This window comes from Lynx rufus, unplaced genomic scaffold (assembly GCF_022079265.1).
Source record: "Lynx rufus isolate CCGP_SWC_20201006 ecotype Redwood Valley unplaced genomic scaffold, mLynRuf1.p SCAF_4, whole genome shotgun sequence".
NCBI classification, from domain to species: domain Eukaryota; kingdom Metazoa; phylum Chordata; class Mammalia; order Carnivora; family Felidae; genus Lynx; species Lynx rufus.
In genome coordinates, this window is record NW_025814856.1 from 75,685,590 (window position 1) to 75,704,186 (window position 18,597).

Here is an 18,597-nt window from a genome sequence, read left to right on the forward strand (position 1 = left end):
CCCACTAACTTTTGTAGAGCATCTAATGCTAACTGATGATGTAAATGCTTCTGAGCTTTTCATCCCCCAACAGGACTCAAATTTTGCTTCCTAAAAAACAGTACTCTGTTGTTTGTGCGCATGTACATATATGTTTGTTAAACCCACATGATAGCACAGATTTACACATTTGCCATAAATTAAGGGGGGTTTCATCATTTCCTTTTGACTTTGAACTCAACCGTAGGTTGTTCGTGCTTTCCCAGCTGCATGTGAATTTGCTGCCCCAGTCCGTCAGGCATTGTGTACAGACCACAGACACACCATTAGTCGTCAGTAGATGAGGGTCGTCATGAGTCATTCTGACAGCCAGCGTGCACTCCTACGGCAGTCAGCCCTGCTGTCTTCTTTCCCTGAAGCTGGAAACAAGCCTCCTCCAACGCGTGCGCATCTTCTGAGGCACTGCAGAGATCACTTACGCATTCAGAGTGTCGACTTTGAAATTGGTTTGATTGCTAAATGTGCGTTGGTGGGCTCACTAATAAACTCCCCCCTCTGTTCTTCTTGCAGTTTTTGGCACTGGGCACACATTATGGCAAGGTTTATTTACTTGATGTCCAGGGGAACATCACTCAGAAGTTTGATGTAGTAAGTATACGGTGTAAAATAATGTATGAGCTAAATAAACTTCATGCTGAAATTTTATGCTTTACATTATTAATTTTAGCAGTGTAATAGTATAAAGAAAGGGTCTCTATCAATTAAGTCAGAGTGCTTAAATGTAACTCTGAATTTTACAGTATGCTAAAAATTATAACGGTGAATGTAAAAGGAAAGAGATCTATATATATACATACATTTTATGTTTTGGCTGAGTATCTTTTGTATATAAACTCCATTTAAAAGTTAATTTTTATAAATCCATTGAATTGTAATTCTTGAGTTGATGATACTCAGCCCTTTGGCTTTGAATGGTATTCAAAATATTTCTCTGTGCGTTTTAAATTAGAACAGTGTGGAATATCTAGGCGAGTTGTTATTTAAAAAAAAACTTCTTTTATTAGTGAATACTGATCTTAATTTACATATCGGGGGAGGTTGTAGAATCCTTAAAGTGTAAAGCCCTCTCATTTGGTCGGTAGTAAGCATATGCCCCACCATCTTCTCTAGATGCCAGATGTAACTGAAGATTGATCGGTCACCTTGTTGGTTCAGGTTATCTCTCCTAGATACATAAAGCTAGTATTTTATGTGAATGTTTTCATGCTTGGTCCCTTAGGGGATTATACGGATTGAAAGTGAAGAGCAAAGCTTTTTAATTTATTAATTTTGATTTGGAATCATTGAGGATGAAGGAAATGTTGAATCTGAAGCTGGATTTTGGTGTTTAAAATATACCTTGAAAGCTTCAAGAGCGTCCATGCTACTGTGAATGTGAACACTTGGGGTGAACGGGGTGCTCATTTTAAAGGGCAGATATTACTTTTTCAAAGAGTGCATCAGCACCTGTTGAAAGATCGATTGTAAGGGATTGGTGTAGTTTACAAAGGAGACCACAGTTTCTGATTTGGGCACATTGTGTCTGAAAGGAATAGGTTCCTTTGTTTTACTTAAAAGAGACTGAACCACTGAATGTTGATGGATTCTTTTGGAACAGTCCATGAAAGGGACTTGTGTGCACTAATCATACTAACATATCAGGCAAATTGTGGGTTCTGGTTTTTCTTCAGCATCTTTCAGACCAGAGGAATATACTTTTGATCCTCCCTATACCTCTTGAACACCCATCTTGGTGACATAAACATCTGTTCTTTCAGTTGCCCTCCATTAAAATGTGTAGTTGGTGCTGGGGAGAGCTCTTTTTCATCGTGTTACCTGTATCTCCTCACCTATAAAACAAAAACGAACACAAACAAAACAAACAACAACAAAAAAATTCCACCTTTCTGGTCTCTTGAACCTCCTGCTCCAGTTTGATTATCTGACACTGTGCTTCTAAATCAGTCTCTTTTAAGTATTGTATAGAAATTGCAATGCTTGGGGCGTCTGGCTGGCGAGGTCAGTTAAGTGTGTCCAACTCCATTTGGGCTCAGGTAGGTCATGATCTCCCAGTTCGTGGATTCGGGCCCCTCATTGGGCTCTGTCTGTCAGTGGAGGAGCTTAGGATTCTCTCTCTCTCTCTCTCTCTCTCTCTCTCTCTCTCTCTGCCCCTCCCCCATTTTCTTTCTCTCTGTCTCAAATAAATACACTTAAAAAATTGCAGTGCTTGATTGCTGAGGATTATGGGCATACCTGCTGGTTCAGTTGCCAAAAGAGAAACCAAGAAAAATACTGTAGGAGTTTATTCATGTGTTTGTTCACTCATTCATTCATTCATTCATTCAGTCCTGTGTCTACTCAGTATAAGCCTTCACTACCTCTTCTCTCCTGTCAGTTGTATCCAGTATATCACGTATCCTCTTTCAGGTAATTTATGGTGTCATCTCTAAATTTGCCCACAGCTTTTTTCTTTTTTTTTAATATCTTCCCATACGACATCTACGAAAAATGTTTTCTAGAACCTTGCCTGCCCCCCTCCCCCCCCTTTTTTTTTTTGGCAAGGAGGGAAAGATGGTTTGGTGGTATTTTGTTTACCTTCCCAAAGTATTTGATAATCTTCCGTATTAAGGTTTTTCATGAGACCCTGGCTTCTTCATGATCATTACCGTATTAGGCATATGACTTTCAGGTGACAAGTTTCCTATTGTCCTCTTTTGAAAGGAGCCTTAATGTACAGCTTTTCATCTGAGTTTTTTCTTCTAGTATTTTATTTTTCTGTTTCTGATGATGTGATTGCTTTGTGGGTCTCTGTATCACTTTTTTTTTTTTTTTTTAAGTTTATTTATTTTGAGAGAGAGAATATGTGTGTGTACCTGAGCAGGGGAGGAATTGAGAGAGAGAGAGAGAGAGAGAGAGAGAGAGAGAGAGAGAGAAGGAGAAGACAGATTGAGAGAGATAATCCCAAACAGGCTCTGTGCTGTCAGTGCAGAACCCATGAACCATGAGATCATGACCTGAGCCGAAAGCAAGAGGTGGACACTCAGTTGACTGAGCCACCCAGGCGCCCCTGTGTCACTCCTTTTAAAAAAGGATTCTTTCAGTAAATACTATGATGCCTTGAATTTGCCGGTTTTCTTCGAATGTAATGATTGCTGTTTTAATCCAAAACTTCATTCTTCATTAGAAATGCAGTGAGAGTGAACAAATATTTTTAAAAATTAATGAATAAACACTCCTGACTTTAGTTTTCAGTTCTAAGTGAGAATAATTTAAACAAATTAAAATTAGAGAAAATAATACCTCACATTTGTGTAACATTTATTTTCTCCAGAAAGATCTCTTTACCCCATTCAATGCATTTTTGGTTTTGATTGCAGTAGTTTTGTTTGGCAGGGGGGTGGGGGCACGGAAGGATCTCTTAACAGAGTTTCCCGAGTGATTGTGCTGTTTGAGCTGGGATGGAATAATTGCTCTAGATGTCTAACTTTACTTTAAATACATATGATGTAAAAGAAAATAATGAAATAATCATTCTGCATGTTGAAGAAAGGGATTTCTCTGCATTTCCACTTGCAGATATATATTCATGACAACTGAATGCTGTGTTTATGTACACACACACACACGCACTCACACACACACATGCACACACAAAATGTATATAGAAGAGTGTTAGAGTAGCTCAATTCATAATAACTCCAAACTAGAAACAACCCAGATATTCATCGGTGGTAGAATGGATAAGTAAATTGTGGTAGATTCGGAGCACTCGGAAAGAATAAACTGTCTATACATGTAACAACATACATGAATTGCACAGATTTAATGTTTGGCCAAAGAAACCAGACACAAATGTGTACGTGTTGTAGGATTCCTTTTATGTGATGGTCAAGAAAAGGTGAAATTAAACTGTGGTGCTAGAAGTCGAATATTATTTGACCTGGGAGAGAGCACAGGAGAATCTTCTGGAATACTGATGATAATCTCTGTTATGATGGTTTTCCATACACACACACACACACACACACACACACACACACACAGGTATTTACACACAGGTAAAAATCACTGAACTATGTATTTGAGGTTTGTGCTCATTAGTCTATGTGAGTTATACCTCCCATCACACGCACACGCACACACACACACACAGACACACACACAAACAGAAATACCTATACACTTGTCTGTATCTTTGACCTTGAGCAAAACTCACATTATCCTTTGTCTGTTGAAACAACCCTTTCTTCTCAGTTCTAAATACCAGTAAATTTAAGTTGTTTCCTGTTCAGGGATTTTTTATATGAATGGATCATGCCTACAACTGTATATTCTTATATAATTACATAAAAATGTAGGTAGAGAGGATTCTGTGTTACCCCATCTATGACTGTTCTTTTGTACTTTCTTTTAGATGTGGATTTTGCGATTTCAGAACACTTAAAAGAATATTCAGGTGTTAATGTTTTAACCACATATGTGGTTTTTAGAGGTTATTTCTACATATAACTTTTTGTTAATTCAGACTTAAGTGATAAAGTTCACTTCGTAACTCCCAGAGTAAAATGAAAATAGGCCTCGCTTCTCCTATAAAAGTGCTCAGGTTGCTAAGAAAACTGCCTTTAACATAACATAGATCAGGCCATATTCCCCTGAGTAATGGTTGTCTCCATGCTTCCACGGTATATGACATCTGACTTCAAAATTCTTAGAGGATCTCAAAGACCTTTGAAATATCCACATGGTATTCGTACCCATATAATGCCGTTAAAAATCATTGTAGTTACTTTCTCTTTAATAGCTTCCACTTTCCTTGAAGTATATTAATGTTAAGGCTTACTAGTTAGGAGTACTTTCTTGGAAGCAATGAGCAAATTATTTGGGAGCATTATTCCATGTGTTTTAAGTCTTTGTTCTTTTAAGTGTGCTAGAGGGAGAGCAGAGAATTCCACTGACCGGACATAAATTTCTGCTGTTTACCTCTAGGTGTTTTTCTTCCTTTGCTTGAAATAGAAAACGATCCAGCTTTGCTGTCATGGTGCCGTGGCAGGAGGCATCAGATAAATACAGATGGTCACAAAAGGAAAGGGATAAGAAAACAAAATAAAACAGAACAGGGTCTTATTGGGCATTTTGTATTCAGATAAATACCAATTTTTTGAACTAAATCTCTTAAGAGGTGTGTTCAGGATTCTTCTTGAACTCCAGATAGCAGAGTCCATTGATGTTTCTATTCTTGTTTTTTATTTAGGATTAAACTAACACACTGTGCTTCCTACAGCTAATCTTTTCTCCTTCCTCATGTTCATATGCTAATAAAATCCCAGATCTCTATCACACCTTAAGTACCTTCACAGGATGGTATGGTATCTTAACATCCCTTCTACTGGGGGGGGAGGGTCTTGTTTCTGTCCCCCCACCCCCGCCTCCATCAGTCTGATCACTGCCTCTGAGAACACTGGATGGCCCCTCATGCCTCCCCGGGTAGAGTTACTCTAGCTCAACACTCAAGACCCTGGTTTGGTCATATAGCCAAACCTACCTTTGTGACCTTCGTTTTAGTTTCTTTTTCCTCCAGACATTCTGATCCACTGACCATTTTCTGAGTATTGCCTTGGACATGCATGCTTGCTTCCAAGCTTTTTATCACATCTTTCTGGAATGCCCTCCTTCCATTAGTTCCATTCTTTTTGTAATGTGCTTGCCCTGGATTGTTGTCCTGAGGGTCCTCTCCTCACTCTGAACTCCTGTGTTATTACTGTTTTATTTGCACTGTTAACCCCTCGGAGGGTCAGTCCAGCTTCACATTCATATATATATTTAAGGTTTAGGAGAGCAGGGGCCGTTCCCTCTGCTGGGCCTCTCTCCTCTTTCTCTCTCTCTTGCTCTTTTCTTTGGGACTGTTTAGTACCCGATAAGCATATATTGGCTGATAATATCCTCTTGAAACATACCCACAAAACTGGTTATTTATCTGTCCTTACTTAACCTCTGGGAGTCAGATCTCTGCTCTCCTATGTATTTTTCAACCCCCCCACTTCTCCATTTGGATTTATGATTAGGACTTTTCATATTGAGATGTGAAACTTAACTCCTACTTTCAAAAAGTAACCCTTTTATTTCATAGTACTTACCAAGTGGTTAACATATACTCAGATTTTTCCTAGTTGCTATGGGTAATTCAGGAAGTCATCCAAGTTTAGAAGCTGAGGACACTTAGCTCGTTCTAGATATAAAAGGTGCCTGGTAAGGAAGCCTGAAGGAAATTGGGCTTGAGCCACTTTGGTTCTGTCTTCCCTGCCTCTGTTCTTGCTTGTCTAGGTTATCGTAGGCCTCCCTCACATATGTAGACATTCTGATCAGGTCATTTCCTCTACCAGACTTTGAGATGTTCCTGGCCTGTGATTGACCATGGTTTCATTTCTCTCTCTGGGCTTTGGGACTTGGCCATCTTTGAGATTGCACCCCTGGCCTTCTGCTTTCTGTGGCTCAGAGGAATTCATCTGATATAAATCAGCTCCTTTTTCCTCTTTCGTGTGTGTTGAGACCTAAGTGTTTGCAGGATCATGCATCTTTATTTCCCGTTTCAGGAAAAGAAATGCTTCCTTCCCATCTCCTCCCTTTGTTAGTCTAATCCTGGAAACTTAGAGTTCCTTTCAGCTTCTTGGACTGCTGTTTAAATATTCACTAACACCTTTTATCCTTCACATGATTTGATTTCCACCTCCTCCGTGTTTTTACCACTTCTTGAACATCCAGTACTTGTGTTGAGATTATTAGAATAGAATAGAATAATAATATTCTATTAGAATAGAATGTGAGCTTCCTGAGGGCAGTTTCTATGTGCAGTTTACCTGTGCATCCTTGGTGCTCAGCCTAAAAACGGGTAAATAAGAGATTGATACAAGTTGGCTGAACTCTGATAGTTCTATATCTGTAACAGATACCTTATATTTGGACTACCTTCCAGATAATCAGGAGGTTTTTACACCTTCCTTTGCCACATCCAGCTGGGTGTGTGTACATTATGGGAAATTGTATGGACATGACCATTTCTGTCAGAGTTAATTTCATAATGTGGCCAGGATGATATTGGGCTGATTATTGATGAAAAGAACCTTTGAACAGATTGAAAAACATAAACTATCATTGAACAAAGAAACTGTGCTCTCCTCTTGGTCTCGTGGCACTTGCTTACCCACCTGATGTAAATCCCATCTACAGTATGTTCTTCCAGATACGGCACCATTACTTGGGAAGCATGGCATGTATCTTTTGATATTATCAGAGTCGTACATTGTTGGCTCAAATGTGTCAGTGTCAGGGATGCCTAAGAGTGATTGACAGGCCTCAGATTCCTAGGTGTTTAAAGAATCTGCCTTCTATATTTGGACTCAGTATTTTGAGTGATAAGAAATGTGTCAAAAGAGCTGAGAATTACTTAAGTGGAAATCATTCTAACGGACGCCAAGGAAAATCATATTTCCAGTTTTCTGAATTTTCGTATTAAATCATCTCCAGTTTGTGGATTATTTATGGGTATCTTGGTAACTTTGGTAGCATCTGTGCCTCGAGGTGGCTAAGAACATAATCAACTTTAAGTTGAAGCAATTAAAGCATTATGCTTACAGAAAATTGTAATATATGACTCTTTAGCGGTAACTATATTTGGGCAAATACCTCTTAAGTAGCTGAAGTTTAAAGTATTTCTTCACTGAATGAAATCACCCTGGTACTTCACACATTTCAAAGTCAGGGTTGTAGTGATTTTAACTTTCTGGAATGAGTCTGAACTGGGTAGTAGATTGGGGCCTCACAGAAAACCTGTGGATTCCATTCTACATACAGTATAGGGGATCCTCTGTTCTAGTGCTTTCTTTCCGGGTCAGACACAGGTTGCAAAGTGAGCACATTGAAAGGATGATAAACAATGTGGAGACTCAGAAGGTGTGATTAGCCTTGCAGGTGGGAGAAAGTGACAATTTGAGGCGAATCTTGAAGGGTGGATGAGCATTTTTCGATTGTCTGAGCAGAGTGATGCAAGCTTCATACAAAATGGAATCTGAAAGGACACTTAACACAGCCTTTTTATCTACATACAGGTTTATTTTTTTTCCACTAGTAGCTTGAGAATCAGAGAATGGAAAGGGAAAAATGGTGAGATGCAATGAGAGACTTTTTCAGCAGGTTTAGTAAGAGAAGGACCAAAGGGGAAAGAAAGGGAATGTTTTCACGAGAGTATCTTCATGGTGACTGGCTTTGGAGTTGAGCGTGTTTAGCAAACTAAATGAAACCATTATAGTGATGGTAAATCAGATGTCCTGGACCAGGAGGCAGGGGCTTTTATATATGGGTAAGGTAAGAGTGTCTGTGTATAGTTTAATAACAAATAATTTTTACCTTGAGTTGATGGTATATTACTTTTTCCTTAAACAAGCTTTCACTTTCTGTTTGAATAGCTTTGTTTTATTAGCTTTATCTAGAAACTATTTATTTGGCTAAAATTCCCAGGTAGTTTTCACTTGACACGATCATGATATATTGTGATAGTTGGGAACCTCCAGGATATTTTGTTCATCTCCCCACCCAAGACATGAGATTCTTCAAAAGCATTCTTGTCCTTTCCTTTTCAGTCCTTATAAAATAATTTTATATTCAGTCCTTTATAAAATAATTTTATACCTCCAGTAAGAAGAAACTTATTACTTCCGGGGGCAGCTATTAGCTCTTAACACTTTAGATATTGTTAGCTTAATTGGTAGCAAGGAAAAAAATCCTTATTAAAATGAAATACAATGGAATACTACTACTAACAACCTCTTAGAATGGCTTACATGACAAAGACTGACCATACTAGGTGTGGGTAAGCCATTAGAAAAACTGGAACTCGCGTACACTACTGGTGGAAATGGAAAATGGTATAACCGTTTTGGAAAACAGTTCAGCAGTTTTCGAAAACATTAACATGTACCTACTACACGATCTCGCCCTTTTACCCCAAGGAAAGCATATGCTTGTACAATCACTTGTACATGAGTGTTCATGTCAGTTTATTTTTTCTTAGCCCTACAGTGGAAGCCATCTACACGTCCGTCTGTGGGGGAATGGATAAACAAAATGTGGTATATCCATACAATGGAATTCTACTTAATCAGTAAAAAGGAACTACTGATGCATGCTATATAACATGGATGAATTTCAGATCTGTCCTATTAAGTGAAAGAGGTCAATACTTTTAGTATTAGGCCTTTTAGGCCTACCTATTATATGGTTACATTTTATATAAAATGCTGGAAAATGCAAACAAGTCTATAGTGGAAAAAAAGCAGATCAGTGATTGCTTTGAGATAGGCAGAGGGCTTCTAGAATGGCATGAGGAAACTTTCAGGGCTGATAGATACATTCATTATTTTGGTTTTGATGAAGGTTTTACGAGTATGTACACATGTCAGGACTTAACCAAATTTATACTTTAAATATGTGCAGTTTATTGTATGTCAATGGTATCTGAGTAAAGCTGTTAAAAAAATAATAACAATAAAAAGACAAGCTGTAGAAAAGATGGAATAATGTGTTCCAAAAGGTAATGTTTACATATTAGTTCCATTTATGCAACCCCAAATTGTTTGGTATGCATTAAGGTGCTTGACATTATAAATGGCACCATACAGAATGGGGTCTAGGTTATCAAATTGCTGGCTGCTTTGGCTTTTCTTTAAATTGAGTTAAAAAAACTACTTTTATAAATTTTTATTTTTATTTCTTTAATGTTTATTTTTGAGAGAGAGAGGAAGAGAGAGAATGAATAATGGAGCAGAAGCAGAGGAGGGGCAGAGAGAGAGGGAGACACAGGATCTGAAGCAGGCTCCAGGCTCTAAGCTGTCAGCACAGAGCCCAGCAGTGGGACTTGAACTCACGAACTGGGAGATCATGACCTGAGCCAAAGTCGGATGCTTAACCGACTGAGCCACCCAGGGGCCCCAACTTTTATAAATTTTTATGTAACTTCTTATTTCTGACCAATGAAATATAGCTGGGGGAAAATACCCAAAGTTTAGCTTCTACATGAGTGGTAGGAGAATTCTACCAATACTATCTTTTTTCCTGTTTTAGTTCTGTTTGCATAAGTAATATATGTCCCGTTTCGGGGAGAGTACCACCTTTTATAGAAACGATATAGTAACTGGGAGTGAAATCACTGGATAGGTAAGGATTTGACATATGATTAAAAGGGGGCTTGTTTGAAATAGTAGAAATGTGCGAAGTATCTTGGGGTACATCTTCCAATGTAGCAGAAAGTCTCCCCTAATTTTGTTAACTTTTTTTTTTTTTTTTTTTTTAGATTTTAGATTAGTATCTCAGAGTATTAAATGCCCTGTGAGGTAGTGAGGTAGTCTAAAAATCTAATTCCATTTTACTTATATGGAAAAAAATTAATATATCAGGGCACTTTGGTTGCCCAGTGATGGAAACCCAACTCAGCCAGGCTCAAACAACAGTGGGATTTACCAGCTCCTGTTGTAAGTCAGTTGAAGTGGGGCCGCGAGGCTCCAATGTTGTCTTGCGGCACCGTCTCTGGGATAGGCTCTGATGGGCCTGGTTGGGTATATACTTCTGTTTTAATAGGATGCTCTGGCCAGGCTCGGGTTAGAAGTAGAACTAGATGGGGGCAGGGTGATCCCCACTCTAATAGAATCAGTTTCTTAAAGTAAAATGCTGAAGGGGCGCCTGGGTGGCGCAGTCGGTTAAGCGTCCGACTTCAGCCAGGTCACGATCTCGCGGTCCGTGAGTTCGAGCCCCGCGTCAGGCTCTGGGCTGATGGCTCGGAGCCTGGAGCCTGTTTCCGATTCTGTGTCTCCCTCTCTCTCTGCCCCTCCCCCGTTCATGCTCTGTCTCTCTCTGTCCCAAAAATAAATAAACGTTGAAAAAAAAAATTTAAAAAAAAAAAAAAAAACAAAAAAAAAAACGCTGCTCTGTTAACTGTCAGGAGCTGTCCAGGAACCAGCTTCCCAGTGCCTTATACACTTGATGAACTCTGCTCAATCTTGGAGTGATATTGGGCTGGGCTAAGGAGTCTAGTGACTGATTCTTTCCTTTGAATGCATCCTTTGAGGTGAAGTCACTTGTTCAGACACTATGAACACTTTTAAGGTTTTGCTATAGATTGTTGCATTTCAGTATACTGAGACGATACTGAACTGTACTCCCAGCAACCCTGTATGAGAATATGCTACTGTATCTTGTCACCAGCATTAGGCGTTGTCATTCAAAAATTCGTTTCCACTTAGATTTCCAGAGAATGGGAATTTGGTGACTTACTTTGTATTTTTCTGGTTACTAATGAGGCTGTTTACTCTTTTGAGAATTGTTAGTTCATCTACTTTGTCAGTATCTGTGTAAAGTTCTAAATTGATTTGTAATTAAAAAGTTCACCGTTGACAAGGAAAAATAACAACATTGATCAGGGAGGATCATGTGATGGCTCAAAATCAGAAGTCACCAGCAAGTCAAATTTAACACTTGCCAATAAATCTTTGTCAAACGAAACACTGATGATATGCCATTAGGGTGACGTCCATTTTCACCCTAAATTAATACTTTAAATCTGAACTTCATGATTTTTGTTCATTCACTTGTTTGATTTTTCAAGTTCTATAAACTTGTAATCATAAGGTATTTATAGCACATTTTAACTACATATGTTTGTTAAAATATTACTCTACAACAAGCTCTTATAGATCAATAAGGAAAACACACACACTGTGAAAGAAACAGGACAATAGATGAACAGGAAGTTCTCAGATAGAGAAGCCCAAGTGTCTCCAATAACCACATGAAAAGACACCCAATTCTCTAGTACTCCTGGGATAATCAGGAAAATGTGAAATTATCTCACCCATAAGATACCATTTTACACTCCTCAGTTCAGCCAAACATCTAAAAGTCTGCTGAGTACCAGGCACAGACACTGGTGGTGGGCAGGGAATCGGGCCCTTCCAGTGGCAAACAGAAGAGTCTGGACATCTCCTTGCTGGAAACAGGGACAGATGCCTTCCAGTCTAACTTTATCTTTTTTTGTTTGTTTTTTAAGTTTTACTTATTTATTTTGAGAGAGACAGAGACAGCGTGAACGGGAGAGAGGGAGAGAGAGCGAGAGAGCCTCCCAAAGCAGTCTCTGCATACCATCAGCGCGGAGCCCAGCACAGGGCTCGAACTCATGAAACCGTGAGATCGTGACTTGAGCTGAAACCGAGTCAGACACTTAACCGACTGAGTCAGCCAGGTGCCCCATCTTTATCTTTTAATTCCACACTTGTGGTATTTCAGTTCAGAAGCTTTTTTATTTGAACGCAGCAAATATATGTTAATCTTCTCATTTAGAGTCTGTATCTTTCATGTCTTTGGAGAGAGAATTTTTTTGCCCCTACTGAGTCATAAAGCTACCCTTCTGGGTACAGAGTTTTCCTTCTCACATTTAACTTTCCGTTCTTCTGCAAGAAAAAAACCCTGACTGTATAAAGGGGAAGGATTTATTACTTGGTATTGAGATGGAGTCTGAAGTTCTTGTCTTACCGGGAAAAAATATATATATACAAAAATTTGCTACCCCCTGAGCCTACCAGTTTCTCATCTTCTTTCCCCTGTAATTTTGACTCGGTTGCATTATTGGAAATGCAGCTACCCCGGAACAGATGTGGAAAGAGAAGCTTTGAGGGGGTGGTTGGAGATGCAAGCTGACAGGGCAGTAATGCCCAGCAGAAGGGAGGCTGGCCAGGCTCTGGGGTTGGCAGGTTGCGGTCCTGAGGTGGGAGTTGGGCAGCGTGGCGCTGCGGCCACCAGCCGGACGTGGGGTCCATCTCTTGGCTTCCAGCTCTTGAACCACGTTCAGTAGTTCAGGCAGGCTACTGAACCTCCCTTGTGCTTTCTTTCTCTGAAATGTCGGGCATAGTCTCACCCCTGACCAGTATGATTCATTTGAGGGTTATTTGAGATCTGCATGTGAAATATTTGGTGCAACGCTCAGTATTAACTACCACGAGGAATGGGATCAGGCCAAGTGTCTGCCGACATTTACGACACTTCAGAAAGAGAGCTGTTGGTTTTTAATTCATTTATGTATTGGGCTCTAACGGTGTTCATGGTGTCTAGGACATGCAAAAATAGAAGAGGGAGGGACAGAGGAAAGGAAAAAACAGAAAAAGAGAAGAAAGAGAAACTTTCTCAACACTCCCATTTGTAGACTGATTTTGCTGCCTGCTCCATCCGATCCTTTGTTTATTTGGGGCGTTGGGTCCCTTTTATAGTATGTCACAAATAGGTGTGTTTCTGTCATGTTACAAGAGCACGCTTACTTAGGTAATGATGCTCTGTGAAACTGTTCCCAGTGCAGGTCTGGTGAGCTGACTTCAGGAATTCCTTTTTAGTGTAGAGACATTGCAACTTAGTTCACAGGGTGCTCTTTTTGAGAACTGTTGAGAGCTGACCATCTACTTGGGCAAGTGCCCTAATGGAGAATTGATAAAACAATGTTTTTACACTGGAGAGCATTCTAACGGTTTCCGTAGTGAAAGTATAGAGGCAATGGTGGAAGTTTAAATGGTCCTTCTTTGGCTTCTGCCTGAAAAATAAATTAGGCGTTTTCTATCTGATTAATAATTCGGTCTCCATTATTTAAACCATATGTGCTGCTAACCTTTTTAGGTAAGTGATTCCCCCACCCCAAACCCATGGAAGCACCAAGCTTTTGCTTTCTCAAATGCTGTTTTTAGGCATATAGAATGCATTAGCATTGTTGCTGTTATTATTCAGTTATAAATGAAAGAAGTAAGTAAGAACATCTTTGCTCCTAACAGATCTTTCCTTTATCATTGGTGGTATCATGAATGTGCAGGTCGAGAAATGATGCAGGGTTACCTGTGGGCCCTGGTGAGATGTTCACATAGCTCTGCGGTTGGCATGGATTTACACTCTCTCCGGCTTTCTGCACCAGCTTTTGTTAATGAAGTTTGTCCTTCAAGGTCTGGCACAGCAGATGCTTAGGACTTGGCCAGTCTAGGGGGGCTCTCTAAGATTTAATTTAAAAAAATTTTTTTTTAATGTTTATTTTATTTTTGAGAGTGAGAGACAGACAGTGCAAGTAGGGGAAGGGCAGAGAGAGAGAGAGGGAGACACAGAATCCGAAGCAGGCTCCAGGCTCCAAGCTGTCAGCACAGAGCCCGACGCGGGGCTCAAACTCACAAACTGCAGTATGACCTGAGCCGAAGCCGGCGCTTAACCAACTGAGCTACCCAGGTGCCCCTAATACTTGATTTTAAAGAATAGTAATATGCTTGTTCTTTCGTTACAGGGATGATAATCCCATTTCTGTTGTATTAACTTTTATAGAAAAAACTTATATGCTCAGGGCAACATTCTCTGGGGGAAAAGTGATTTTTTTTTTCCTGGAATTGTAGCATTAGAACCCTGTAGGCTAGGAACCTTGGGGCGATGGCCACTTGCAGAGGATACCTTATCCATTGTGCCCCCCCCCCCATTCAGCTGAATTTACTTGGGTAGTAAAACATCAGTAATTATTTCTATGCTAAATTATTACGTGAAGTAACTTAGACAGGTTGGCTTGTGCGATGCATGGAAGCCTCTGTGTCGTGACACAAGGAACTGCTCTCTGCCCCTTCCCTGCTGAGCCCTGGCTCCCTGGCCTGACGGCACCAAAGTGCCCCCAGCAAGGTCCTGCCTTTGAATCAGACCCTGTGTCTTTCGGAAGTGCTTGTTTCTTCATCAGGCCGGTTGAGTGGGCCAGACGAGGTATAGTCTCTTCTTGAATCTAAATACTGTAGCCAAGAAAAAGCCAATCTTTGCCTAACTGCAAAGATTAGCCTTTTCCAGGCATCTGATGGATGTTCCGTCTTCAGGAAGCCCCGTCCTCTTCTCCTCCTTGGGGTTTACTTCCGTCTCTGTGATGTTGATCCTCCCTCGTGTGCCTCCATTACCTTGTATATCCCCGAGATTCTTTCCTGAGCTTGTTCGTTCTTTTGCTCGCTCTTTATATTGCCGCCACTCTTGGTCAAAGCCTTTATTGAATCTCCCCTGGGTTATTGCAGTGAAACCCAGCTGAGCTCCCTGCCTCATGTCCCCCTTAATCCATCCTTCACACAGCTGCCCAAGTAATCTTCCCAAAGGAGTGCCAGGGTTTTGCTGCTCCCCTCCCCGAAACACTGCTGGCTGCTTCTGCGATGGCTGTGGGATAAAACAGAGCTCCTCTCTTCAGCCCTCAGGCTTCCACTGTCTCGGCTACAGTGTCCCCCGCCCCCCTCACTGTGGCCTGTGCCGTATCTGGGCTTTGTCTTTTGGCTTTTGCTGGAATGTGCTTTCCTGTCTTTGCCTGTGGAAATACCCAGTATCTCACCGACTTCATGACCGCTTTCTCGATGGCCCACACGGAAGAGTGCCCTTTTCGTATTCATTCACTGATTGCTTCTTCCTCCTTCAGTAAACCTTTTGTAAGGATGTGGAAGGGATCTAGAGAATGATACAACACAGCTCCTGTTCTCGGGTCTGGTCATTATGGAGCTGGTTATGTAAATAATCTGTAACATAAGGTACTAAATGCTAAAATAGAAGTGTTACAAAGTGCTGGAATCACAGCCTCTGTACGGAAACCCCTTGAAGGCAGGCAACGTTGCTACGTTTTTTGTTTAATCATCCTTGTATCATGTAGGCTTTTTGGTAATATTAGTTGCTCTTTTGCTAAATGCATTTATTCTTATTTTTCTTCTGTATTATTCCCTTGCAGTGCCCAAACGACTTCGCGTTTCTGTGGTGACCCCACTTTCCTTTTTCTGTCACTCCTTCCTTTGTATCTTTGTTGGATACGTGTATACGTAAGGAAAATATTAACTTGGTTAAGAACAGATAGGTTTTTTTTTCATCCTACTTCACACATTGTATTTCACCATTTTGAAAACTGTCCATTGTGTTTCTTTCCAGGTCATTTATATATGTAAGAAATGTTTATTCTTCTGTGGTTTTCCGGCCACACAAATTGTTTTATGGTGTCATCACAAACGCCACACAGTGTCTGGTAGGCGGCAGGTGCTCAGCAGTTCTTCTGGTACGGGTACTGGAAAGAGAAACTTTGCTGGCTCCTTACGCTATTGCCTGGACTGCTTTCCTATTCAAGTTTTCCTCCCTCAACTGCCAAATTTAGCATTGTAGACAACTACCCAAGGCATCACAGGGAGACTTCTCCACAGTGCCTACTCTGAATTGCTCAGCAAATGGGCATTGCAAACTCTAGGGAAAATGTGCTCGGACTCCAAGGACAGAGGACAGCAGCACATTTGTCGCAGCCCCGGGATGTCACGGTCTTAAATGTGAACAGCGCGTCAGTGGTTTGCAAGCCTCAAAGGGGCAAGGACCGCATTTACTGTCTTCTCTGGGCATCCGGCAACGGCCACTGGCAGGTGAATGAAAGACGATTGAATAAATACATAGTAGAAGTTGACCAAAAGCCTGATTCTTGCCTTTTTACTGAAGCGGTGTTGTGATCGGTGCCCAGCTGTGAAGGACTGTGTCGAGGACCTGTTGTGTGCAAGCCTGCCTCCCACCGTTGTGTGTGGGGACGTGGCACGCACCGGCAGACGAGGACGTTTAACAAAAGGAAAACGGCTCTAGGAATCAGCAGTGTGCCGGCTTCTTAGGCGGCAATCCCTTCCAAATCCTCCCCGTGCTTTGAAAGGTTGTTAGGATTTAGAAGGCGAACGTCTGTGTAATAAATCTTCTGCCGTTCTGTGCTCCTGCTTCTGGGAGGTTGTACCATCCCGGCAGGGTGCCTTTCACCGGCGAGCCGTGCCTGGGAGCTGTGGGTGCTGGGCCCGAGGCGCGGGCAGCTGCCTGGGCTTTGAGGGGTTGGACGAGGTTGCAAATGCCGCTCTCAGTTTACAGCATTGAAGTCATAACCCCGCGTGCTCTTCTGGGGGAGGTGGTTAAACCTCCTGATTAGAGGATACTCTTGAAAGGTTAAAGTATTTAGTGGCTCAGTAAAGCATCTGACTCTTGATTTTGGCTCAGGTCATGGTCTTGCAGTTCGTGGGTCTGAGCCCCACATTGGGCTCTGCGCTCACATTGCGGAGCCTGCTTGGGATTCTCTCTCTCACTCCCTCTGTCCCTGTCCCTGTCTCTCTCTCAAATAAATTAAAAAAAAAAAAAAGAGGTTAAAGTATTTGGGAATGTGTCAGCGGCTCTCAAAGACTGATTTGTAAGTATTGTTACAAATGCAGAAAATTTGAGCTCGAGTGTTAACAGTCATCATGGCACCATTGAACGGACAAAATCCTTTTCTTTTCCAACAAGGTGACTCTTCCTGAGAACGTCTTTCCACTCTTCTCGTTCCCACATGACTTTTTACTTCTTGTAGATTATTTCCAAGGTATCAGAGTTTAGATCACTTTCTAGGGACGTCGTTTTTCTAATAGGAATTTCAGCTTTTGATCGTCAAAATGCTAGTTAAATCTAAGTGACAGATTAGAGATACTCAATTAATTTATGTTTTCCTAGCGAACTGCATTCTTGTGGAAGTTGTGGAATATTTATTAAGGCTGTTGGGAAATGTAGACAGTGTACTGTGTGTTTTAGGTTGATCATTTCATATACACTCAGTTTTGCAGGATCAGAGGAAAGCTGTGATGAACCAGAAAGCTACTCCAAGCACTGCAGCCAGATTGGAGTCACTGAGGAGTGCCTTTAATAGATGATGATATCGGGGGAGTAATTCAGAGTCCCTGCATTAGGAATACAGTGGACATTACCTCAAATAGCAGACCAGTCATTGTGTCACATTAAAATAGCTGTCAGTATGCCCAGCATTTTAACCAACATGTCATTTAAACTACTTTTCACTTAGAGATCAGCTTTGCTTATGTAATAGGTTAGTACTTTATTTTGAGAACATGTGACTTCTTTTCTTCGAGCTTTATTGCAGTGTAATTGAAGTATGGTGTTACATTAAGTTTACGGTGTGGGGTCTTATGATCTGATACACATATATGTTTCAAACTATTTACCACAGTAAGGTTAACCTTGGCCTCACAGAATTGTCGTTTGATGGTGATGTTATGGTGAGGGCGTTAAGTCTCATAGCAACTCTCAAGTATATGATACAGTATTGTTAATTATACCTCAGATGGTACCTCAGATCTCCTGAGCTTTTTCATCTTATAACTTTGTACCTTTGACCAGCATCTCCCTATTTCCTCACCTCCTAACTTCTGCAGCCACCATTTTACTCAGTTTCCGTGAATTGGATGTTACTAGATTCCACATATAAGTGAGATCAGAAAGTATTTGTCTTTTTCACTTAGCGTTATGCCCTCAAGGTCCATCTGTGCCATTGTAAACAGCAGGATTTTTTTTTTTTTTAATGTGTGTTTATTTTCAGAGAGAGAAAGCACGAGCAAGGAAAGGGCAGAGAGAGAGAGGGAGAGAGAGAATCCCAAGCAGGCTCCATGCTGTCAGCACAGAGCCCAACGTGGGGCTCGATCCCATGAACCAGGAGATCATGACCTGAGCTGAAATCAACAG

The 18,597-nt window shown here is 40.9% G+C and overlaps 1 protein-coding gene across 2 annotated transcripts in view; it reads left to right on the plus strand.

Annotated features, from left to right (window-relative positions):
- The window catches only part of VPS41 (VPS41 subunit of HOPS complex), a 184,828-nt gene that overhangs the window by 46,583 nt on the left and 119,648 nt on the right, over positions 1-18,597 (plus strand). For both annotated transcript variants that reach the window (XM_047095042.1, XM_047095043.1), the window contains exon 4: positions 550-627. In XM_047095042.1, coding sequence (XP_046950998.1) covers positions 550-627 — 78 coding nt within the window. The remainder of the gene's footprint in view (positions 1-549; positions 628-18,597) is intronic.